At 51.2% G+C, this 25,069-nt stretch overlaps 1 protein-coding gene across 1 annotated transcript in view; it reads right to left on the reverse strand.

Annotated features, from left to right (window-relative positions):
* Positions 1-22,599, reverse strand: part of LOC144178451 (cGMP-dependent protein kinase, isozyme 1-like) — a 513,788-nt gene extending 491,189 nt beyond the window's left edge. Inside the window, exons 1-2 of the mRNA XM_077706319.1 lie at positions 22,407-22,599; positions 16,201-16,367 (exon numbers count right to left, since the gene is read on the reverse strand). Coding sequence (XP_077562445.1) covers positions 16,201-16,367; positions 22,407-22,516 — 277 coding nt within the window. The 5' untranslated portion in view covers positions 22,517-22,599. The remainder of the gene's footprint in view (positions 1-16,200; positions 16,368-22,406) is intronic.
* Positions 22,600-25,069: the final 2,470 nt, after the last annotated feature.

The raw sequence follows: 25,069 nt of genomic DNA on the forward strand, positions 1-25,069 counted from the left end.
TTACTGTGTACGGGGGCAAACAAAGGCAGCACCACCGCCTCAAATCGGCCGCCGTCCAAGCACAGTTGACCGCCCCTTGCTACCTTGTTATCAGAGCGCGTCGGGCCACTCGGTTTTACAACTGTCCCTCTGGCTAAACGTGCGCGCAGGGGACCCCCGAAGCAACCGCCGCCACGTCCACGGAAAGCGCATTGGGCACCCGACCCACGCTCGCACTGTGCTTTGCAACTCGCCGCTCAAAACAACGTCAGAGCCCAGCCGAGGCTGAAGACAATTCGTCTCCACGCAGGCGGCATGATCCAAAGGCCGCCTGCTGTTGACAGCATCGCTGCCATAAAGCCCTTCATGCGCCCTTCAGGGAACCGCTGCTCAGCGTCGCTGGCGCCTGCCACACTCACGTAGAGGTCCACTGCTCAAGATTCACGTAGAGGTCCACTGCTCACTACGGGAATAACACAACCTAAAGGCAGGCGTGCAAAGGACAACGAGAACAACTCATCCTCGTGTACTGAAAGCACGCTACCACGAGCATGCATGCACACAAATCCTTGGAACAAGGACACCCGCAACGTAATTAGAGTTCCAAACGAAGCAAAAATGTCCGCTGTAGCACCACGTCCGCCACACGGAGTACAGTCCGCTGTGCTCCGTTAGCAACACCCACACACCCGTTGCCAGTCCGCAACGTCTCGTATCGCTTTCTTCCTCAGCAGCACGACCGGTCATTGTTGAGACACATAGTTCTCGATTTCACGGTACAGTTCCCCCGCCATGCACCCGCACGCGACCACTGCCATCCCCTTAGGAACACGCTACAGAAAAATGGAAACCATTCCGTATTCACATAGGGCTGCCCCTTGGCGCAACTCTACCTCGAGCTTGATCTGGCCACCGAAAAGCCACACCTGACCAAAATAACCCCACGCCACCCAAAATGAGCGCTTCCCAGCCGCTGGGTATTCAACCTGCGCCTTAGAAAACTCCCCGCGCCTGCGTCGGAAGTTAACCCTGGCTCGACAATGCGAAACCTTGCCTGGAAGTCCCTTGCCAGCGAACAGACACTTGCCTACACACCATGTGTCGGTCTCTCCTTCACTGCAAGAACACCTGTGCTCGCATGCCCGTTCGCGCGATCCTACCGGCGCGACACGATGCTCAATTTCGAGCTGCTTTTGCCCTTGGCCCGCCCAGCCAAGTACGCGCCTCTCCTCTGCCTGCTGCAGAACCATGCCTGAGGGGCATTTTGGCCATACCCGCGCGTCCTGCTCGACCCCGTCGCTCTGCTTTTCTTGCGGAAATAGGATAGCTCGCTCCTCCCAACACCCCGTGTCAGAGAAAACACGTCGCGATCTGAGTGCCGCGGAAGTAGTTTGCCTGCCCACCGCGTCGCTCTGCGAGCGGTGATCGCGATCACTACGCCCCGCGGCCTCAGATACTGCTACCGCGTAACTACGCGGTTGCGGTCGCAGTCTGCCTCTTCTGCTCGATTATCGGGATCACAGGTCTGCACCCTCGCTTTCGTTCTCCCGAAATTGCCCGCGGTCTGGATTCACTGACCGGTCCGAGGCAGCACTGGGTGGCGACTCCTAAAGCCGTGGTGCCACGGCACCACCTGCGATGCATTCGCATCCTACCTCTGCCGCTGGTAAAGCAACAGCCGCTGCTCCGTTGGCACTGGGCAGACAATGCTGCGTCGCCTCACCCTTCTCTTTTACGGCCTCGTCGGCCAGCCCCGTCTCCCGAGCATGCGCGAACTGCATTGAAGGCTCAGCTCCCAGCATCGCAATCCCGCACCGGCGTGAGACCAGACACTCGCGTGTGGTCTCTCTAGACTTTTCGCGGTGTGAATAAACTGACCACAACGACACGCCATCGGGCATCGGCTCCTGAACCCCCGCAGTGGCGACATTCGGTGCGGCGCGCTCGCGTCCCCCCGCCTCTGAAACGGCAGCCTCATGGGTGCTCAGCCGACAATGCGGCATCGCCTCACACAGCTTTTGTTCCGCCACCCCACACCGGGGCAACTGCCGGGCTCTGGTTCTGCTCCGTTAGCTCGAGCTCTTGCTCTAAATCCCTAATGTTCTCCCGAACAGCCCTGAGCTCCGCTTGCATCGCTTCGACTGAGCGATTCTTGCTCGCCATGAATTGCTATACGAACTGAATCGTCGTATACGCTAATGCATGCCCTGACTTAACAGCAGTGATCGCACACGGGTGAAGGCAAAGGGACTCGCCCCATTACACGCCGTGAAAAACGCCGTCGTCTCCCCGGTGGCCTCTCGTCGCTGCTGCTCCTCACCACAAGATAACGGCGGTCAGTCAGTGCCCGCAGTCACACACCTGCTTCCCCAGTAGTCGCTATGACGACGACGCTGTGTCGACGCTCCCGTTGCTCCTGCTGGTCCCCGGGAAGCTGCAATCAACTTGCCGCCCCGCTGTCTGCATGGGGTTGCGGAAGACGATGTCCTCCCCCCGTTCCAGATGCGCCTCTTACTTGTTGCTCTTCAGTCGTCGCCGTCCTTTTCGTCGCGCCTCCCAGATCCTGTCGGCTGCGCCAGTAAATGTTGGTTACTTTGTTTCTCTTGATGATGATCTGCGTTAGTGGTTGATGGTTGTGGCAGTGATGACCCGACGACGATGGTTGATGGAGGGTTTTTCAAACTGTATATTTACACGGAAGACATATACAGAATATTTACAGACTGCAGATAGAATAATAAAAGTAAGAAATGAAGCTAGAGTCTTAAGCCAGCTAAAAAATAATGCTCGCGGCCCCCCCCCCCCGTCAGCGATGGACCCGGACTGAAGACAACCCAAGTGGTGAGATCCTCCCTACCCGAACCTGGCTAGTGCGGCAATACGCCGGCCGTGCATAGCACTTTAAAACCCTGACGATTCGAGCCCGAGACCCCATGTTTCATGCTTTTGATGGGTTACTCAGGCTCCACCCCCGATACACAGGCCAATCAGTATCTCCTGGAGACCTGATTGAATGGATCACGAAATCCGGGCCTAAACCGCGGTGGGCAACACTACCCGTAACCCTGAAAGGCTGGTCACTCTCCCCCACCAGGAAAAAAGGAAAAGATCAAAGGAAACAAACAAATACAACAAACACTCAAACACGCCAGGAAACACGTGGAAGCGCCCGAGGCAAGCTTTTACGCACGTGGCCTGCGTTGCCCGTTCCCACGCCCGCACTTTACGCGTGTATTGCCTTGTCCAAATTTAGACCCCCACCACAAACCCGGGGTGACCCGTATCCGTTCCTCTTAATGAATGCAGCGCGCCCTCGAGGCTCCCCGCCATTGACAGGCGATCCTCGGCAGAAACCATACGGGACGCGCGGACCCCGCGGCATCGCATTCCCAACGAAAGCTCTTCGCATTTCCTTCATGTGCGCGCGGGCCAACAAAGGCAGCACCACCGCCCCAAATCGGCCGCCTTCCAAGCACAGTTGACGGCCCCTTGCTACCCCGTTATCAGAAGCGCGTCGGGCCACTTGGTTTTACAACTGCCCCTCTGGATAAACGTCCAAGCAGGCGGCCCCCCGAAGTAACCATTGCCACGTCCACGGGAAGCGCATCGGGCAACCGATCCACGCTTTCCCACGCTCGTACTGCGCTTTGCAACTCGCCGCTCAAAACAACGTCACAGCTCAGGCGAGGATTCGGCAGGCATTCTCTGATTATGAATGGTACCCTACCATCGCCCCTGAACAGGAAAGTGTAAAGCAGCTGCATCATACCGGTACTGACCTAAGGGGCAGAAACTTGGAGGCTGGCCTAAAGGACTAAACTTAAATTGAGGACGACTCAGCGAGCAATCTAACGGAAGATGATAGGTGTAACGTTAACGAACAAGCAGAGACCCGAGCGGGTCAGGGAGCAAACAAGTTAATAACATATTACTAGAAATTAAGAAAAAGTAATGGGCGCGGACAAGTCAAGTAATACGAAGGCAAGATAACCGTTGGTCATTAAAGGTAACAGAGTGGATCCTGCGAGAAGGCAAGAGCAGCACGGAGCTGCAGAAACATAGATGGGCGGATGAAATCAAGGAGTCTGCGAGACAAATTGGTCGCTGTTAGCACATCACAGGGATAGTTGGAGATCTATGGGAGAAACCTCCACCCTGCTGATGATATTGATCATCTCCCAGCCCTCAACCAACACTTGAAGCAACGTCTCTTTCTCGTATAATGGTTTGCAAAACTCTGGAAGACTTCTTGCCGTCGTTTTTATGCAGCTGCAGCCAGCGTATACGTCTTATGAATGTGACCCCGAAATTAGAAGCCAACGCAGAAACTATAATCGAACTAAATCCAAAATATGTTGTACCAAGCTGCCTCCCGCTGAAACGTCAGTGAGGATTTCGCACATGCCAGCTATTTTTATGTGAAAATAAATAAACAAAAATGTAGAATGTGAAAGCACAATGTACAGAGGCAAAACCGTTGTCTGCTTATGTCACATATTATTATTGTAATAACTATTTAAATCGCGTTTTGTAAATCCTAATTGACACCTTCTGTACCAACAGGTAGCCTAAGCCGTGGAGAAGCTGTTGCAAGTCTTGAACTGCAACAAATACGCCAAATCAAACATCCGCACGCTTGGCAGCTTATAATAAGTTATTGGCGTGAAAATTTCACAAGGCGTGGTATACATTTATACAGGGTGTTTCAGTGAACACTTTAAAAATTCCTGAAGGTAGGCTTTAAAAAAAAAGGTATTCTCTCAAGGAACAAGCTATCAGGTTCCGCGGACGTCAGCAGTTCTGAGAGACATGCGAATTAGATAGTTAATTAACTAAAACTGTCTAATGAACTTTTTAATTAGCGAAGTTTGGCGGTTATTACCAATGGCAAGTTTGTAGCCACGGAGACGACGATAACCGATCAGTTTTTGAAGCAAAGAAAAATACACTCTGTAGAGCCCGGCAGCCCGCGAAAATCAAGTATTTTTCCCCCATGAAACCGAAACGCAGCGCACATGTTGCGCCAACTGATGATGATGATGGTTGGGTTTTTTTGACGCAAGGCCAGCTGGGGCAAAGAGCGCCTTACAAAATTATACAAGAGAAAACAGTGGCTACTAAAATGTGTAAGCCAGAATAACAGTAAAATCAAATAAAACCAATGGAGATGGCTGGTGTATAGGGCCAGTGTTGATTACGCATGATAGGATATGAGGTTTAAAAAGTTAACATCACACAAATATTTAAGAACGCGTTGCACAGAGACGATGGCATTGTCATCCAAAAACAAGGAAGGGTGTAGTGGAATGTGTTGTCTGTATAGTTCTTTGAAGTGTCTGTGTCTTGTTGGGTCGAGTGCCTTACATGTAATTAAGATGTGGACTACGGATAGGCCCTCCCCACACCTGCTACACATGGGTCTTGGAAAGCCAGTGAGCAGGTGTGAGTGTGTTACATGTGTATGGCCTATCCGCAACCTAGCTAAGGTAACTGCAATGTGTCTGTTGAGTGAGTCAGTAGTGTATGCTCCCAAGTGTGGTTTTATTACGTGTAACTTGTTATCTGTCTGTTCACTCCAGTGTGTTTGCCATGCGTTGCGAAGTTGGTGTCTAATGTGTGGTTTCATGTCTGTGTACGGCACTGTTGCTATGTCCACTGTATTCAAGAGTGTACCAGCAGTGGCCATTTGATCTGCGGTTTCATTTCCGGCTATTCCACAGTGGCCAGGAACCCAACATATTGTTATTTCAAGACTTTAGGCGTATGCCGACATAAGGGCCTTAAAAACCAGATTGATTACATAATTTTTTGAGCGTTTTCTTGACAAAAGTGCACGTACAACACTAAGAGAATCTGTAAACACTATGGACTTTGAAATTTGATGTTGAACCACGTGATGTAAAACAATTAAAATGCCGTGTGCTTCAGCTGTAAAAAATGCTGTTGTGGGAGTTCATTCTTTTACACACTTTGAGGTTCGGCCCATGCGCAGCACAAGACACAGCCGTAGCTGTCTTTGATTCGTCACCGTAATACTCTGCCCATTGATACTTCTCCTTCAGGAAGAGGGAATGCTGAATAATGGCTACCCTTGGTGCCCTGTTTTTCTGAAATTGCAGAAAGGACAAGTCACAACAAACTGCCTGGAGTTGCCACGGCGCAATAAAATCAGTAATGGGTGTGTTGTGGATGTGTGAAAATGACACAGCCAGCTCAGAAGCTTCTGCTCTTACTCTGAGAGGGAAAGGCATGGAAATAGATGGACGATTTTCAAAAAGCTGCTCTGATGACGCATCATGAATGGTTGAATTAAAAGGATGATTTGCCATAAACATGATTTTAAAGGCATACAACAAGTTAGTGTATGTCCTCTGGTAATACAGGGACCATTTGTGACACTCTGCATAGAGGCTTTCAACGGGGCTAGTGGGAAAGGCACCACAGGCAAGACGAATCCCCAAATGAAGCACCGGGTCAAGCATTTTTAGCGCCGTCTTCGTCGCGGACCCATAAACAACACTGCCATAATCCAAGCGAGATCCTACCACTGCAGTATAAAGCCGCAAGAGGAGCTGCTTGTCAGTACCATAAGATTGGTGTGACAGGACTTTAAGAATGTTCATTGTTTTTAGGCATTTGTGTTTAAGGTGTTTCAGGTGAGGGATAAATGTGAGCTTACTGTCGAATATTATTCCCAAAAACTTCTGTTCCCCTCTGCAGGGATTTCTACACCATTAATAGAGATATCAGGGTCGGCATGAATTCCGCGCTTCCGGGAGAACACAACACAAGTACTTTTTACAGGGTTCAGTTTAAAACCGTTTGTGTCCGCCCAGCCAGCAAGTTTGTTCACCCCAAGCTGGACTTGGCGTTCACAAATTGAGAAGTTACACGACTTAAAAGATATTTGGACGTCATCTACATATACAGAACAGGAAATGGTTGGTGGCAATGCCTTCCGGAGCGAGTGCATCTTAACAATGAATAGTGTGCAGCTCAGGACACCGCCTTGAGGAACGCCATTTCCCTGCACATATACTTTGTAGAGTGCACTGCCAACCCTCACTCGAAAGGTCCTTTCCGACATGAAGCTAGCGAGGGTGTTCAGCATGTTGCCGGAGACACCAAACGACTTGAGGTCACTCAAGATGCCATACCGCCAGGCAGTGTCATAGGCCTTTTCCATATCAAAGAAGGCTGTTATGCAAAACTGTTTATGGATAAAGGCATCTTTTACATACGATTCCAACGCAACCAGTTGATTGTTGGTGGATCTCCCAGCCCTGAAGCCAGCCTGGCAGCTGTCGAGAAGACCATTGTACTCTAAGTACATGAGTCTCCTATTGATCATCTTCTCGAACAGCTTACACAGGCAGCTTGTGAGGGCGATGGGACGATAACTTGCGGGAGAGGAAGGGTCCTTCCCCTCTTTCAGAAAGGCACTACGATGGCCTCCCTCCATGACCTTGGGAGGTGCCCCGAAAGAAATATTTTGTTGTAGAGGTGAAGGAGGGTTTCAAGTGTGTCTGTGTGCAAGTGTTGAATCATAGTGTATGTAATGTTGTCTGCGCCTGGAGCTGAAGGTTTACATGTACTAAGTGCGATCTTCAGCTCATGCAGTGAGAAGGGGGTGTTATAAGATGACGTCCACTTATTACTGTCTCGCAAGGACTTCTTCTCACAGGATGTTTTGTGTTTTATGAAAGTGTTGGTGTAGTGCGCTGAACTGGACACATGTTGGAAGTGTTGCGCGAGTGTGTTAGCCTGGTCTTCCAGTGTGTCCCCGGTTGTACTAACCAGGGGCAGGCTGTGTGTCTATTGACCTTTTAGTTTACGTATTCGTGTCCATACTTTTCGCGTGTCAGTGTATGTGTTCATGGAAGTGAGGAAGGTGCGCCAACTCTCCCTTTTCGCCTCACGACGCACTCGCTTCCCAAAAGCCTTTGCCCGTTTAAAAGAAATGAGGTTATCGGACGTGGGGTACCGGCGAAGGACACCCCACGCCTTGTTCTAGGCCTCTGGCGCCCGCCTACAGTCCTCATTCCACCACGGCCTCCTTTGGTTGCGCGGAGCGCTGGAGGCGTGGGGAATGGACTTTTCGGCAGCGTCGCGGATGTGTGCCGTGATGAGTTGGGATGCTTCCTCCATGTGTAGGTGTTCTATGGTTGTGTGGTGTAGTTTAGATGTTTCTGTGAATATACTCCAGTTTGCGTTTGATTCATTAAACCTGTTATGGGAAGATGGACTGCATGGGCCTTTACCTATATATGTTAGGGAAGTGGGGAAATGGTCACTACCATATTGGTGAGCGCCCACGCCCCACTTAAGACATGGAAAGAGAATTGCAGAACCAATAGCCAAGTCGAGATGTGAGTATGTATTATGTCCTAAGTTATGGTATGTAGGCTGCTTTTTGTTGAAAAGGCATGCTCTTGAAGATGTAAGAAATTTCTCTATCAGGCGACCTCGGGCATCCGTTCTGGAGGAGCCCCAAAGAGAGTTGTGTGCATTAAGGTCGCCTGTTAGGATGTACGGTTCGGGCAGCTGGTCGACCAGCGCCTCGAAGTCAAAGCTGGAAAGTGCATAATCAGGACGAATGTAAATTGAGCATACCGTTATCAACCTATTAAAAATTATTGTGCGTATTGCTACAGCCTCAAGGACGGTGTTGAGAGCGGTAGGGTGGCATGCTAGGGATTTCCGGGCTATTATGGCTACTCCGTCCGAAGAGTGTGTGCAGCCAACTCTATCCTTTCTGAATACCATGTTCCTATTTAAGAAATTTGTGTGATTATGATTCAAATGCGTCTCCTCAAGACACATCACACTTGGCTTGTTCAAATGCAATATCTCGTGGACATCATCAAGATTTTTAATGAGGCCTCTACAGTTCCATTGAGTAATATTTTCTCTTCCCATTATGGAGATTTAAAAGCTACTGAAGTCTGTGTTTATGTGTGTTCATGTGTCTTTCGGGGCTGTTACTCTAGGATTTGGCTTTTTGGGCATTTCTGCTGCTGGCTTGGGCGTCGGAGGCCGCTCCTTGCGCTGTGTTGCAGGCAGGAACAGCCCGACATCCATCTCGTCGTCGGATTTCCGAGGGGTGCCCGACGGACCGGGCCCCCCGGACTTGGCACCCCTTCGGGAGCCCTTCGTTTGAGCCACCACCGCCGCGGGCGTCGGGGACGCCAAAAGTGGCACGGGCGGTGCGTTGCGGTGGGAGCTGATGCGGGGCCCGGGGTGTCCATCACCTCGGTACCCTCCAACGCACTGGAGGACGGGAAGGCGGAGGCGGGAGCGGCACCGGTCCCAACAGAAGTGGTTTGCACCACAACCGCTGCTGCCTCAGCAAGCGGCGTGGGGCCGGGTTGGGCTGCGTGAGGCAACCCAGCGGGGGGCGGGGGGCGAGAGCGGGACCAGGTCAGACTCGCTGAACTGGGTCCCTGTGGACACGAGACGCCGCTCCGCCCGCCGGCGAGCCGCGTAAGCGTACCTCCCCAGGGGGAAAGAGGCGAACCTCTTTCGCGCCTCCGGGAAGGTGATGTTCTCAGTTACCTTAATGTTGATTATCTTTTTTTCCTGTTGGAACTTTTCACACTTGCGGGAGTACGCTGCATGCGGCCCGCGGCAGTTCACTCAAGACAGGGTATCGGATGGACAATTGTCGCTTGGATGATCATGCGCCGCGCATTTCGCACACGTCGTTCGGCCACGGCAAGAGTTTGTACCATGCCCGAACCGCTGGCACTTAAAACAGCGCCGCGGGTTCGGGATGTACGGACGGATGGAGCAACGGATAAAACCTGCATTTATGTGTTGTGGGAGTACTTCGCGGTCAAAAGTCAAGATAATGTGCTTGGTGGGAATCTCCTTGTCCTCTCTGCGGATAGTGATGCGTCTCACGGCAGTGACGCCCTGATCCTTCAAGCCGGCAAGGAGATCCGCATCCGTTTCGTTCAAGAGATCTGTCTCGGATATCTCACCCTGCGAGCTGTTGAGGCTCCGATGGGGTGTGACCCTGATGTCGAGATCAGCCAGTATAGTCTGAGCTAGAAGCTTTGCAGACTGCTGCTTGTCATTTATTTCGATTAGGAGTTCACCAGACCTTTGTTTTTTGCACTTAAACGATTTTCCTATTATGGCTTCAAGATACTTGGCGGTCAAGAAGACTGACTGAGATGCAAGAGGGTGGGTTGGATTGAGGGACTCCATGACAAGAAATCGAGAGTAATGATCTGGTTCAGGAAATGTCAAAGATGGCAATGGGGGAAACGATACTTCGGTGCGGCCCCTTTTAGGGGCCGATCACGGTTGGGGGGGGGGTTGAAAATACCATACGGCATAGTATAAAAGCAGGGAGACGGGGGTGCTTTCTCCTTTGACCTTACCCTGGTAGTCAAAGAGGTCCCGGAGCTCCCTGCCTGATAGACAGGCAGGGAGCCCATCGGCCGGAGCTTGACCAAGGCTCTGGCGGTCACCGTTTATGGCTTCTACCCTTCACCTTTAAACACCTCGCCACGGTTGGACACGGCTTCAGTTGGGAGCTCGGGGTCCGCGGTGTCGCTGCTCACCGTCACCATGAATACTCAAGGTGCCCCGTGCGGGGTGTTGCGCCAGAATTCTAGTGCATACGCAACATCCGCTGATGACGTGTTGTAGTGACTGTGTCGCCCAATTCAAGAAGGCCCTGGTGATTCCCCACGCTAGGGAATCAGCTGATATCAACGCCATCGCCTCCTGTATTTTTTCAATGATCAACGCTCACCTTACACCACCGCTAGTTATCTTTACTTCCGTTGGTAGGCGCAAGAAAGGGGCTAGCCATTGCCCACAACACGGTCGCCCGTTTCGGAAGCCCTAGTGGGCTTCCGAAACGGGCGACCGTGTTGTGGGCAATGGCTTCGTTGGTTACAGTTTTGCTTTTCTTTTTTTTGTTGTCTCGACCACATCTGACGTGGCTACCAGACGTGCAAGATGTGAAACGTCATCATCCGCTCATTTTTTTTTTCGTTAGGTTTATCTGCTGTTCGTTTATAATCGCTGCGTGTTAGAAAGCGCATCGGACAAAGGAAAGGTTTGTTTACTGGGCGAGGAGGGCTTGCGCGGCTGTGGCTGCATGCTGAGGCTTCCTAGCTAGGGAAAATTGAACTTACATTTTGAATTGGCCGCCACATTCATTGAAACACGTCACCAGCCGATCTTTCGTTCGCTCAAGTCTTCCAGCACTCCTCGAGCGCCGAGTTTCGTTTTTGAGCGAAAAACAACGGCAGGTTTCTTCGCGCTACAGGGCTTTAAAAACCGACTTTTTCGTTGTTTTAAAAACTGATATGAAATCATCTTCTCCGGGGCTACAAAATCACCATTGACAATAACCACCAAACTCCTCTAATTAAGAAGTTCATTAGTAGACTTTAATTACCCACCTAAGTAATGTCACACCCTTCATACTATCTGGTGTCCGCCACAGCTAGCAATCTCCTTGTGAAGAGGGTTTCTTTTTTTCTCGAAGAGCCTATTTTTAAGAATTTTTGAAAGTGTTCGCTGAAACACCATGACATTTGCCGCAATCTTAAAGCTCCGCTCATGTTGTGATGTGCAGCTGTGTGACACCCATTGCCATTGTTCTTCCTTCTGCATATTAATGAACTCGCGTAGAGCTAGTACTCTGCATAGTAATAAGCAATTGGTTATTCGTCCCGCGGGGTATCTTAGCTCAATCCCGAGAAATTGACGACCATTTATTCTGTGTGCTTTGAGGTTGTAGCGCCCTTTTGTCAGCGCTCTTACCCGGCGCCAAGGTGCTAGCTATTAAAGACGACGACAATAAACAGACCAGCTGCGCGTGCTGGGTGCATGAGCACGCACTGGCAGTTCGATTCCAAAAGCCTGCCACGCTGGTACTCTCTCTTGCGCTGCACTGCTACCCCGCGGTTCCCGACAGTGGTGACTCCGGACTAAGACATGACCGACCCCAGCAACCTCGCGCCATCGGGCCCTCGTTTGCCTGACGCTTCCTCGCGGCCGCCGGACGCCGCAGTCTTACAGCTCCGTCTACCCACTTTCGTGCGCAAGAACCCGCACGTTTGGTTCGCCCAGGTCGAAGCCGTCTTCGATCTGCACCGCATCACCTCGGAGACTACTAGGTTTCGCCACTTGCTTTGAACCTGCCTCCTGAGGTGGCTGATGAAGTGGCAGACGTCATCGGTGCACCTTTGAACGATGCTCCGTACCAGCGGCTCAAGCAGAGTATTCTGGACCGAACTACGGCGTCCGAGAGCGCGCGCCTCCGGCACCTGCTCACCCACGAAGAGCTTGGAGATCGCCGCCTTTCCCAACTACTCAACACCATGCGACAGCTCGTAAGCGCGGGCAACGTGGACTCGAACGGTGCGCTTTTAAAGGAGCTCTTTCTGCAGCGCTTGCCACAGTCCACTCGCATCGTTTTAGCTGCTGCAGGGAACTTGAGCCTCGACCGCGCCGCCGAGCTTGCTGATAGAGTTCATGACGCGACTTCTTCCTCCGTCACCAGCCTCGCTTCGACAGCAGAGTTATCGGCCGTGTCCCGCTTAGAGTCTCGGATCGATCAACTTGCCGCTTCCATTGAAGCGCTTCGGACATCTCCTGATCGCCGATGCGGCTCCTCCCCACGTCCTAGCCGTCGTTCGTCTTCCCCAGGCGGTTCTTTCTCGCGCAGCCCTCGAAGGTCGTCTATCTGCTGGTACCATCGCACTTTCCAGCACCGCGCCCGTCACTGCACTTCCCCATGCAGCTGTTCGGGAAACGCGACGCGAGATCACTGATGGCGGCATGTGACCTCGCCTTACAACCTGGCCGCCTTTTTCTGGTCACGGATCGCATTTCTGGTTTGCGCTTCCTTGTGGACACGGGTGCTGAGGTCAGTGTATTACAAGCCACCAAGGATGATCGTACTTCTAAGTCACCTGGACCTACGCTTCGTGCAGCGAACTCGACCTCTATCGCCGCGTATGGTCTGCGGTCCCTCACCCTCGACCTCGGGTTGCGGCGCGCCTTCCGGTGGGTCTTCGTAGTAGCCGACGTCAATCAGCCCATCCTCGGCTCCGATTTCCTCACCCATTTTGACCTCGACGTCAGCATGCGTCACCATCGCCTGATTGACAGCAAGACACGCCTTTCCATCCTGGGCGTACTGTCTACTGTCGCTCCAACTGGCATCCGAACGCTGCTTTCCTCATGCCCGTACGCAGGAATCCTCGAAGACTTCCCTGAGGTTACGAGACCTTGCAACTTAAAGCAGCCGCCCAAGCACAGCGTTACCCACCACATCGTCACGCGTGGTCCACCAGTCGCAGCTCGGCCGCGCCGCCTCTTCGGTGAGCGTCTGGCGACTGCTAAACGTGAATTCGAGCACATGCTGGAACTCGGTATTATCCGCCCATCGTCCAGCAACCACGCGTCTCCACTGCATATGGTTCCAAAGAAAAGTGGAGACTGGCGCCCGTGCGGCGATTACCGGGCGCTCAACGCTCAGACTGTCCACGACAGCTACCCCTTACCCCACATCCAGGATTTCACCAGCCACTTGGAAGGGTGCACAATCTTTAGCAAAGTGGACCTTGTCAAGGCGTATCACCAAATCCCCGTCGAGCCTGCCGATATCCCGAAGACGGCCATCACTACACCTTTCGGCTTGTTTGAGTATGTGCGCATGCCCTTTGGGCTACGCAACGCAGCTCAAACATTTCAAAGGTTCATTGCCGAGGTGACGCGCGGCCTTCTGGCTGTATTTGCGTATATTGACGACATCCTCGTCGCGAGTCGCACTCCCCAAGACCACGAGCGTCACCTCCGAGAACTCTTTGAACGCCTCCAACAATTTGGCCTGGTTGTCAACGCCCAGAAATGCGTCTTCGGGGCCTCCGAGCTCGAGTTCCTGGGCCATCACATCTCGGTGCAAGGAATTCGCCCTTTACCCTCTCACGTTCAAGCCGTGAAGGACTTCCCCGAACCTACCAGTGTCCGCCAGCTTCGTGAGTTCCTGGGCCTGGTGAATTTCTTGCGACGCTTTATACCCCACTGTGCCGAAATTCTGCATCCACTGACTGAGCTTCTGCGCACAACCAAGAGCTCCTCATCCGCGATCTCCTGGTCTCCCGAAGCTCAGTCGGCTTTCAACGCTGCTAAACAAGCCGTCGCCGATTCGGTGCTTCTCATCCACCCTAGAATCGACGTCCCCACTCGCATCATGGTGGATGCTTCCAGCGTTGCAATTGACGCTGTTCTCCTGCAGAGAATCGACTCCGAGTGGCACCCGCTGGGTTTCTTCTCTCGGAAGCTCCAACCTGCCGAGACGCGCTACAGCGTTATTGGTCGTGAGCTGCTCGCCATTTACGCCACCATCCAGCACTTCCGGCACTTTTTGGAGAGCCAGCCCTTTCACGTTCTCACGGACCATAAGCCTCTGGCGTACGTTTTCCGTACGAACTCCTCCAAATGCGTCGCACGGGAGCTCCGTCAGCTCGCCTATATTTCGGAATTCACGACGGACATTCGGCACATCAAAGGTACCGACAACGAGTCTGCAGACGCACTTTCACGCATTACCTCTATGGGCAGTGCTGCCTCTGCTGTGGACTGGGAACGCCTAGCTCAGGCGCAAATTGAAAACCCTGAGCTGAAAGCACTCCGGGACCACCCCGGTTCCCTCCGTCTACAACTTATGCCTCATCCGTTCGTTCCTGGCTCACTGTGGTGTGACATGTCAGCGGCGGCGCCTCGACCCTTCGTTCCGGCTGCCTTTCGTCGCGCTGTTTTTCACTCGCTCCACGACATCTGCCACCCCAGCATCCGAGCCACTCAGCGCCTCGTTACACAGCGGTACGTCTGGCCGAGCATCAATGCGGATGTCCGCCACTGGGCCCGTTCGTGCCTCGCTTGTCAGACAGCCAAGGTGACCCGCCCCACGAAGACTCCCGCGCAGCCTTTTTTGCCACCTAGCTGTCACTTTGACCACGTGCATCTGGATTTGGTCGGGCCATTTCCTCCCTCTCGTGATTGCCGCTACATTCTGACAATGATTGACCGCTTCACCCGTTGGCCCGAAGCCGTACCGATTCCGGACCTCACGGCAGAAACGGTCGCAAAAGCCTTCGTTTCGGCATGGGTTTGCCGTTTCGGATGCCCCGGCATTGTTACCACGGATCGAGGCAGGCAGTTTGAATGTACTCTGTTTACTTCCCTCAGCCGCTTGCTCGGCACAAAACACTGCCATACCACGGCGTACCATCCATGTGCCAACGGCATCGTTGAGCGGCTCCATCGCCAGCTAAAAAGTGCTCTCACTGCGCGTCTGGATCGACAACACTGGGTCGATCACCTTCCCGTAGTGCTTCTTGGCCTGCGTGCCGTCCTTCGTCGCGACCTCGGCTGTTCAACTGCTGAACTTGTCTACGGCGCACCCCTGCGGCTTCCTGGGGACTTGTTCGTCCCTTCGGCCTCCTCGCCCCAGCCGCTTTGGTACGTCCAACGCCTACAGGACTGCATGCAGCACCTGCGACCGGTCCCGCCTCGGTCTTCTGACCACCGCATCTTTGTGCATCCCGACTTGGCGTCTTCGACACACGTTTTCCTCAGGCGAGACGCTGTAAAGGCGCCTCTTACTCCCTCCTACGACGGGCCGTACCGTGTCCTTAACAAGACCCAGAACTCCGCCACCATACTGTTGAATGGCCGAGAAGAAGTCGTCTCGTTGGACCGCCTCAAACCGGCCTACCTCGAGACGCCACCCAACGAACTCCGCTCGGACATCACAGGCATTGACACTCAACTCCTCGCCCCCAAATCCAACGCTCATCTGCCTCGCCGTCACGTGAGGTTCGACATTCCGTCTGGGCGAGGGGCCCTGTAGCGCCCTTCTGTCAGCGCTCTTACCCGGCGCCAAGGTGCTGGCTATTAAAGACGACGACAATAAACAGACGAGCTGCGCGTGCTGGGTGCATGAGCACGCACTGGCAGTTCGATTCCAAAAGCCTGCCACGCTGGTACTCTCTCTTGCGCTGCACTGCTACCCCGCGGTTCCCGACAAGGTAATTATTGATTATTCCCACCTCATGCGCCAATAAACATCCGGAAGAATCTTGACGTGATGAATTCCTAAAGGACGTATTATTATAGCTTTGGTCGTACTCCACCGCAGCGGTTGTCCCGAGTGGCTCCCTACCTAAAGCACTTGTCGCAACTCACCCGCAGAGACGTAAAGGTGTGATCCGACGTCTCCTTCGCGTATTACCAGCGTTCCGGCCTCGAACATTTGCGGGTACATGCAGTCCACCACCTCTCGCACTTGCGACGAATCGAGATTCTTGAGGAAGTCGTTCTCCATGATGGCATCCTTGATCAGCTGCTTGGACCTGCGGTAATGCACGCGGACAAAAAAATCAGTCCAGGATAGGCCAACTCGGAAACAAGGACCCAGACAGAGCGTTATTTGCGCCTCCTTACATATAAATCCGGAGTGGTAGTTAAGTTAAAAAAAGATTTACCGTCTTCGCCATCCGCCCCTTAACACTACAAGGGCGGACGAGTATACTACAGATGGCGGTTACCCTTCGAGATTAACGATTTACAATTTTTAGAACAACCTTGAAATTCAGGAACCCTTCCAACTTCTTCCGTTACCCTTATTACATTATTGCTTCATTCATCTACGACTGAATTGTAAAAACGACGTACATTATGGCATAAAAAGACAGTTCTGCCACACCTTTCGCTTGAATCAGCGCAGCCGTACAAGGTTGGTTATCTCGTGTTCGCTAGGATGATAGATTAGGTGCACACGCATTCTTAAAGAACCCCCAATAAATCTTCGAATAATGTTTTGCGCCTATTTCCTCAGAAACTGATTGATTGATTGTAGGGTTTAACGCGCCGACGCAACGCAGGCGATGAGGCGCGCCGTAGTGGAGGGCTCCGGATTAATTTTGACCACCTGGGGATCTTTATCGTGCGCCGAAATCTCGTACACACGGGCGTTTTTGCTCCTCAGAAACCGCCATTTCTCGGTAGATATAGCAAGCACAAAGCCGCTTTTCTGCGTTTAGGGGAACCTGCCACAGAGCTCCCTTGAATTTCGAGTGCACAAAAGCACAAAATATATACTCTGACGCCCTACTAAAATGCCCCTAGAGCGGCACGGCCTAAAAGCGGCGCGGAAAGTGTCTGACTTTCCAAACGGCAGAGCGTGTCACATAAAGTAGACTACAGACTGAAGTGCTCTTATATGCTATCATCGCTGTATCTCTGCAGGCCCGTACGTCAGTGCATCTGCGCCCACCCGGATGACCGCTTCAAATTGCCGATGCGCGAACAAGCCTGCGCATGACCCCCGGACAAGCTCTCTTCAGTAAGCGTCGCTGCACCGTCACTATCTCCTGCCACCAGGATCGCTTCGTCTGCTCCAGGACTATAAATACTGCGCCGATACCAGAAAGCCTCGCAGTCGGTGGCAGGCGCTGGACAGTGGCTAATCGATGTATCTCTGCACGTGAGGGAAAACTTCAGAAAGCTTTCTCTGCATTGAAATGACCTGCCACAGACTGCTGCCCTGTTGACATTATGACGAGTTTGCTAAAGTGTGGGAAATGTTGTAAACAGCTGCCGCCCGACAAATTTATTTGTTGTGTTGAATGCAACCGATGCTACCATTACGGGAAAGTCTGTGTTGGTATCTCCGAAAGCAAGGGAGCTGTGAAGCAGGACAGCTGGCGCTGCCGACCATGTCGGTCAGATAGCCATAGCACAACCGAGGAGGAGCCATCCCTGAACACAGATGCAATCGCAGCACTATCTTCTAAGCTATAAGCGCTGCTGCCACTAAATGCTGCTATCAACTCCCTTGCTGCAAAAGTTGATGTGCTTTTGACGCTAAATGACTCTGTAAACTCGCTGCACGAATCGGTTGAGGGCGGGAAATCGTCAATGCCGTTTCTGTCTGAAAATTATGATCAGGTGATTGCCTCTACAAATAAACACGAAACGGTCATCGGCGAGCTGCAGGGCGCGACCGAGACATTAAAACTCGCGGTGCAGGAGCAATTCCAGGAGATCTTCAAACTTCAAAGGGAACTTAATGAACGGGAACAATATAGCCGGCTTGCCAGCCTCGAAATTCACGGTCTGCCCGTTGAACAGAACGAAGAGCTTATTCCAATCTTACAACAATTGGCAGAAAAACTGGAAATTGATTTTGATAGCAATGACGTTGTTGCCGCTCACCGTATTCCGTCTAGACGTAACGCCACCCCCCCTGTGCTGATCAAATTTTCTTCCGCTCTCGTCAAAGAAAGATGGATGAAGGACCGCGGAAAGCTAAGGACTTTGGGAGAACGGGAAAAGCAACCCCAGTTGTATTTCAATGAGAACTTGACCGCCTTCAACAAGAATCTGTTCTGGGCCGCACGGGTGAAAGGCAAAAAAAATCGTTCCAAGTTTCTGTGGGTGAAAAGTGGCAAGATCTTCACAAAGAAAATGGAAGCAGCACCCCTGCTTCGCATCAAAGGCTATGCTAATCTTGACTTGATAACCGAAAACTATGAACTTGCCTTCCGTAGAATGCCCTGATATAACAGCTTTCTGTAAGCTAAATTCTAACGATGCTAGGTCATTGTCAACGCTTCATGTAAATATACGTAGCATCAGAAAACACTGGGATGAATTTTTAGCTATTGTTCGTGGACGCTTCCCCCTATCGATCTGTTGGTGTTAACAGAAATTAACATACATGAAGATTTAGTACCTTTATTCAAGATACAGCAATACTCGTCCTTTTCATTTACACGCCGTGTTGGCAAGGGCGGGGGAATTATGGTTTATGATCGCGATAATTTGGTTGCTTCCTCGATAAACGTCACGTTCACAGTAGCAGAATGCGTGGCGCTTCAAATAGGTTTGCAAGATGCAGAATTAACATTAATTGCGGTTTATAGACCCCTTAGGAAACCGCAAACGTGTTCGTAAGTGAGCTAGACAACATTCTCGGCAATGTTCGTTCCACAAGATTTATCTGTCTAGTCGGTGATTTTAATCTTGATGTAAAGTTACCCTCACGCCCAATAGTAAACGAATACCTTAATGTTCTGGCAAAGTGGGCAGTTCTCCCCACTATTACCTCGTACACAAGAGAAGAACATCTTGGAAGCAAACTGGTCGCCTCTTGTTTGGACCGCATCAATATTAGAGCTCGAAGTGTGCGTCATATATCAGCTGTTGTTAAGCACAAGCTGTCGGATCACTACTTTGTAGGTTGTCACCTTTTTTTCCCCGAACCAGACTTAGTTAGAATACAGAAGCAGCGCTTAACAATACTGGATATAGGAAACTTTGATAGTTTGATCGCCACATTTGATTGGACAGAGTTTTTAAGGAACGTCTCCCATTTGAACATTTATAGTGAGTTTGTGAAAACTCTGAACACTCTTAGAAGTAGTGCTCAAAAAAGCATCATTGTGATAAAACGTAATGGGAATGTTTTAGATGGCTGTATTATATCATCGCTGAGCATGTCGTCTACTTGAGTCCGGATGTCTTCACGCTCGTGTGAAGACACGCGGTACGGTGACTGTTGGGTACGTCGGGCTCCATCTTCGGTTATTATCCGGTGCTTCGCCAGAGGTGTTTGACATAACTTTGAGTTCGACGAAAAACACTCGCTGTAGCGATGAAGCAAAGCCAATAACTGGTACCTTTCTTCTTGCGGTAGCGCCGGATTCACGTCGCAAGGATGCGGGAGCTTGAAGGTATCATCGGGTGCGCGTTCAAAGTCGGCGACTGCGATCACGTCACTTGCCTGTTGCGTTTCTTCGAGGAACGCAATTGCAGCGCCCTTGTTTAAATGCTGGTACTCCTCGGTGAAATTGGTGACGAAAACGTGGGATTTGCGTTGCTTAAACCGCACAATGCCTCTTGCGACAGACACACCGCGGTCGAGAAGCAACCTTTGGTCACTCTCCACGATAGCGTCGACGTCAGGAGCAGTACCTTCACAGTAGACGGTGATCATCAAGCTTGCGCGGGGTGGCAGGGTGACATGATCATCGGCGATCCCTACAGCTGCACGGTGTTCGGGGTTCGGTTCCGGCGTCATGGAGTGATCGAAAGAAAATTTAAAGACTTGGTCTGCAGATCAATTCTTCAAGTCGCCGATTCCCAACAAGCCTACCAGAATTACCAGTCGGGTTAGCTGTCTCGACCAGCACTGCGTGTGCTAAAAAATCACTCTCCAAATGGTTCCAGTCAGCTCATCTGGACACCCGCTCAAGCTTCCATGGAGGGCAAGGAATGCGTCCACCAGGCCTGCACTTTTACCTCAGTGCTATGGAGCTGCACGATGACACTCACCCTCTTGTCCCGTTCAGGGACATAACCAGGCATTATCGCCTTCTGAAACAGACCCTTCCTTCGCCTTACCCTCACCTTTCCATACAACAATAAACTACCCGACGCCTTATACAATCCGATTCCTTCCCACACCCAACGCGTCTTCACTTATTGCACCTGAATTGCTCGACGTTGTATGCAAATTTCGCTCAGATGTAGGAACACTCTGCCACATAATCCGGTTGTGCGACTTTAGCGCTGAGAACCCTCTTCTGTTTCCGTAAACTACCGAACAAGAGCACAAGAGCAATGGGAGATGCTGTTGTCCAGCCCCTCTCTGTCTACCCACCTTTAGGTGGTGGACAGAGCACAGGGGGCGAGTACTGAATATTGGCTACAGTAAAGAAGGAACCACTACCCTGGGCCGCACTCTTGGCCGTTTCGAAATCTGAATAGAAGTATTTCCTCTTCCTTCTCCTTTCCTCCTGCTCCTCTTCCTTCGTCTCTGCCGCCGATCTCGTCACCTCCTTCCGCGATGGCAGGGACGGAGTAGTGAGATCGTCCAACACCGGGTTTAAGCTTTATGTTATAAAACTAGTCTCCACTAATGCGCTACATCAGTAAAACTCAACAAACCATAGTTCATGCATCATGCAATAATATAACCTTACCAAGAATATCTCTTCGAAGTAATAGAGGGTATGGTTAAGTGCATTTCACTCCTCTCTGGTTTCACTATTTGTAGTGCGACGCGAGGGAATTTAAGGGACGTCGCAAGGGTAATCGTTTTGGGTACCATTTACAGCTTTGCTTTCCAACCACATTCCCAGGGTAGATTGGGGCTAATTTTTTGTGTATATATATATTTTCCATGTATATGTGTCTTTTCGTTAGAATAAATTTCAGTTCATAGTCAGCAGTCATCCTATTTTGTTTCTTTCCTCATGTATTTCGTCCTACCGCACTGATTTTATATCCTGTCGACATACCAACTCACGCAACTTTCCATCTTGCTCCAAACCACTCGATTGTGGAGGACAGCTGACTGGGTGAACTGAACCATCAGACTGCCACGTCTAAATCTCCTAGCACCCCAGGGGGTGTCATCGGTAACGGCATTAAGCCCTGTTGTGCGTGCATGCCCCCTCCCTTCACCAGGAAATCGTACACTCCGAAACCGGCAATGGGGGGTTAGGCGCCCAACTAGGCGTGAAATGCACTGGCGAATGGAGAGAGAAAGACTTTATATGCGACCGGACTAAGACCTATTATTCTTCCCCCAGAAGAACTATCACCAGCTGGCCAACAAGGGCCGCCGACGCGACAATGTTGCTCGGAATGGCTTTCAAGCTAAAGAAGAATAATGTGCGCATGCCGGCGTTCCGACTGGGCAAATTGCTTACAACCGGCATGGGCGTGCAGCAATTGGGCGAGGTGGAATTTGAAGCGTCAACACCGCGGCCATATTCCCGGCGGCGGCGGCGGCGGTGTCAGCCGTCTGCGCAACTTGTGAAAGAGGCATCAGTGGTGGCCAGGGGAGTAATCGTTGTGATAGCCGTTGTAAAAGAGCGGTCGCCAGTGGCGTGGAGTAGCCCCGGAGCAGCAGCGGAATTGAAACTCGGTGGTGAGACGTATACTCCGTTGCAGTAAAAGAAATATGGGACACGCCTACCTTAATGATCCTTGGATTGAAACTGAGTGTCCGTAGTGAATAATGCCGTTACGTAAACTGTCTATGTGCTGTAATTATCGTTGATGATCGGCCGGGTCTTGACTCTAGCCTCCGTTCTAGCCTCCATTTTCACGAGACTGAGGTGCGAGATGGCTGTTCTCGAGAAGTGTACCACAAATGCGCTTCTGGCTGCTCTGCTTGCGTTAATGAAGACAGCGATATTTATCTTATTCGTAGTTCCCCTCGTTCCGCTACTGGTGAAAACGATTAAACAGTACCTTCGCTTGCACCCAATTACTGATATTCATGGATAGGACGTGCAGCCAACGTTGCATAGAGGAATCACAAAGAAGAACAGTTGTCGGTCACACCAGCAGCCATTGAACGTGCAAGAGGGGCGCACCTGAAGTCCTTCGGGTGGTGCGAAACGTCCACGTCAAGAACCAGCGTGCGGCAGGTGGCGCTTTCTCCAGACACTCCTTGCTTCTTCTGGAGCGTGCTCTGGCCCGCCATTGAGTGGTGCTGGTGGATGGTGGCCAGGAGGTCGGGACGGCCGTCCTTGGACGTCGCATGCAGCACCGACTGCGAAGAGAGGAGCTGTTAGGTTCTTGTCATGTACTCCAAGCACTATTACTCACTGCCCAGGGCACATTAAAAAACGTCTATGAGCGTGCCCATTTTGGTGCATAAGGTGATCGCGTTTAGGGAGAAAATCCTCTTTCCCACACAAGTACACTGCCCACGGACCAGAAGAAAAAGGCCCCTAAGTGAAGCGAATACCCAGACAAACTCGCAGGTCACGCTGATAATAAGCTAAAACGCAAGGTGTTTTGAATCAAGCAGTTGGGTCAGCTATCATTTAAACCCAATACTAAACTTGTGGAAATTTTGCGAGTTTGCTGCGAAGCTACTTGTCAAGTCAAAGTATGGGCTTGGATGTTCCAGTGTGAGCAGATGTTTAGGTGTGTTCAAATGGCCCCAAAAAGCGAGGCAGTAAAATGGGGTCAAATCATTTAATGACGCTGTGGCGGTTGGGTTCACTTTCTGTATACCTTCGAGTAACGAATAAAGATTCTCTTCCAACAAACAAGATGTGGAACAAGCGCAGTCAACTCAGAGCTTTTTGTGCCTCGACGTGGCCAGCTATTTAGCAGAAGAGCACATTGGGAATGAGCACATTAACAATTAGCACAAATACCGTCTATTTTGCTTAATTTTTCTTGCCCATAAAGAATACCTAGCAGGTGTAATTAAAGAACACGAAACTGTCATTGTGAACTCAGATATTTTAAGGACGTTTCTCCGGAGGCGTCCTGCCTGCATTATATCAGCAAATGCTCGTTTACTAATTGCGCTTTGCAGCTGATGTTCGAAAATAGCACACTAAGCAAAAATCACCAAAAAATATCCACATAAGATTTTCTTTTCCCTCCGAAATAATTCAAAATAAACACGAGGATATGCATTAAGCATTTTAAGCCCGCAGGTTAACCCTGCAACACTTGGACTGTGTTCGCAAATTGTTTTAAAGCATAGCTTTTTACGTCTACCCCCAAGGGTTCTTTCGCAACCATTGGTGTCAACAGAAAACTCCCGCGAAGAAATAAACGAATTTAGTGGCACCGCCAGCGATCGAACCTGGAAATAATACAATAACAAAGCGAGAGCCCGCTGTCTTATCGATTTAGCTACAGCTCACGCGGAGACGGGGAAGACAGGTGGTGTCCTCACCAAGCACATCTACGGGTTTACCCCATGCATTCTCGGTGAATACCACGTTATAGCGCCACGCGACCTTACGTACCTCGTTGCGGTCTGCCCACGGCACGTCTATTGGCACTGTGAGCGCCGGGCGAGTGTGCTGAGAGTTACAAAAAATAATGAAGCTCACACCAACGCATGGCATGTCACTTCTAGTACGCCAATGGGCTAAAGCCTGTGGCCTCCAGTGTTCACCTCAAAAATCAGACCATTTTGCCCTCCGCCCAAACGCCAAACGACACACCAAGGAACACATTCAAATACTCCTTGACGAGAAGGCCATCACTCCAACACCCAGCATCAAGATCCTGGCCCTACATCTCCAGGCCAACACCAAGAGTGACTTATCCTTGCAGCGCCTCAAAAACAGCATCAATTAAATCATACACATGACCAGGCAACTTGCCGCCAAGCGAGGCCTCAAGGAACCCGATAATATTTGGTTAATTCAAGCTTTTGTCCTCTCGAAAATCACTTACGTCAACCCCCTGTCTTCTTCTCGGCAAGGACAACATAAAGACGCTGTATATAATGATTAGAAAGGCGGTTAAGCAGGCCATTGGTGTTTAAATGAGTGCGTCCACAGAGAGGTTGCTTAGCATGAGGCTCTACCTACAACACGGTGGAAGAGCTGATAGAGGGCCATCTTTCTAACCAGAAGCTCCGATTGAGTAGAACAGCGGCAGGTTGCTGCATCCTTCACCAGATTTGTTGGGCAGCACACAATGTCACTCCGTATGATATACTCCCGGACTCTTGTCGACAAGAACTAAAGATGCTCCGTTTGCTTCGAAATATGAACCCATCACACGACAAAGGTTGCCTACAAGAACAGGCTTCAGCGCTCAACCCCACGCTCGGTGGGGATCATGCAGGTATCTACACAGACGCCTCCCAACATCGAGGGCAGCAATACGCCAGCATTGTGGCTACCTCACGAACCAACCTCCTTGCCTGTACCTCACTCAAGACACAAGATGACGTCAGCAGAAGATGCAGCCATCGTCTTGGCTCTCACTCAACCAGGGGTTCGGAAGGTAGTCACCGATTTCCAACAAGCCTACCACAGTTACCAATCGGGTTGGGTGTTCCGACCTGCACTGCGTGTGCTATAAACCACCCCCAAACCGTTCTATTGAGCTTATCCGGACACCCGCTCACGCTTGCATGGAGGGCAACGAATACGCCCACCAACAAGCTGTGCAGCCACACGAGGACAGTCACCCGCTTGTCACGTTCATGGAGATAACCCAGCATTATCGCCTTCAGAGAGACACCTTACCTTCGCCTTACCCTGACCTTTCC

Source organism: Haemaphysalis longicornis, unplaced genomic scaffold (assembly GCF_048455015.1).
Source record: "Haemaphysalis longicornis isolate Haplotype H1 unplaced genomic scaffold, Haemaphysalis longicornis Haplotype H1 scaffold_1, whole genome shotgun sequence".
Classification (NCBI taxonomy): Eukaryota; Metazoa; Arthropoda; class Arachnida; order Ixodida; family Ixodidae; genus Haemaphysalis; species Haemaphysalis longicornis.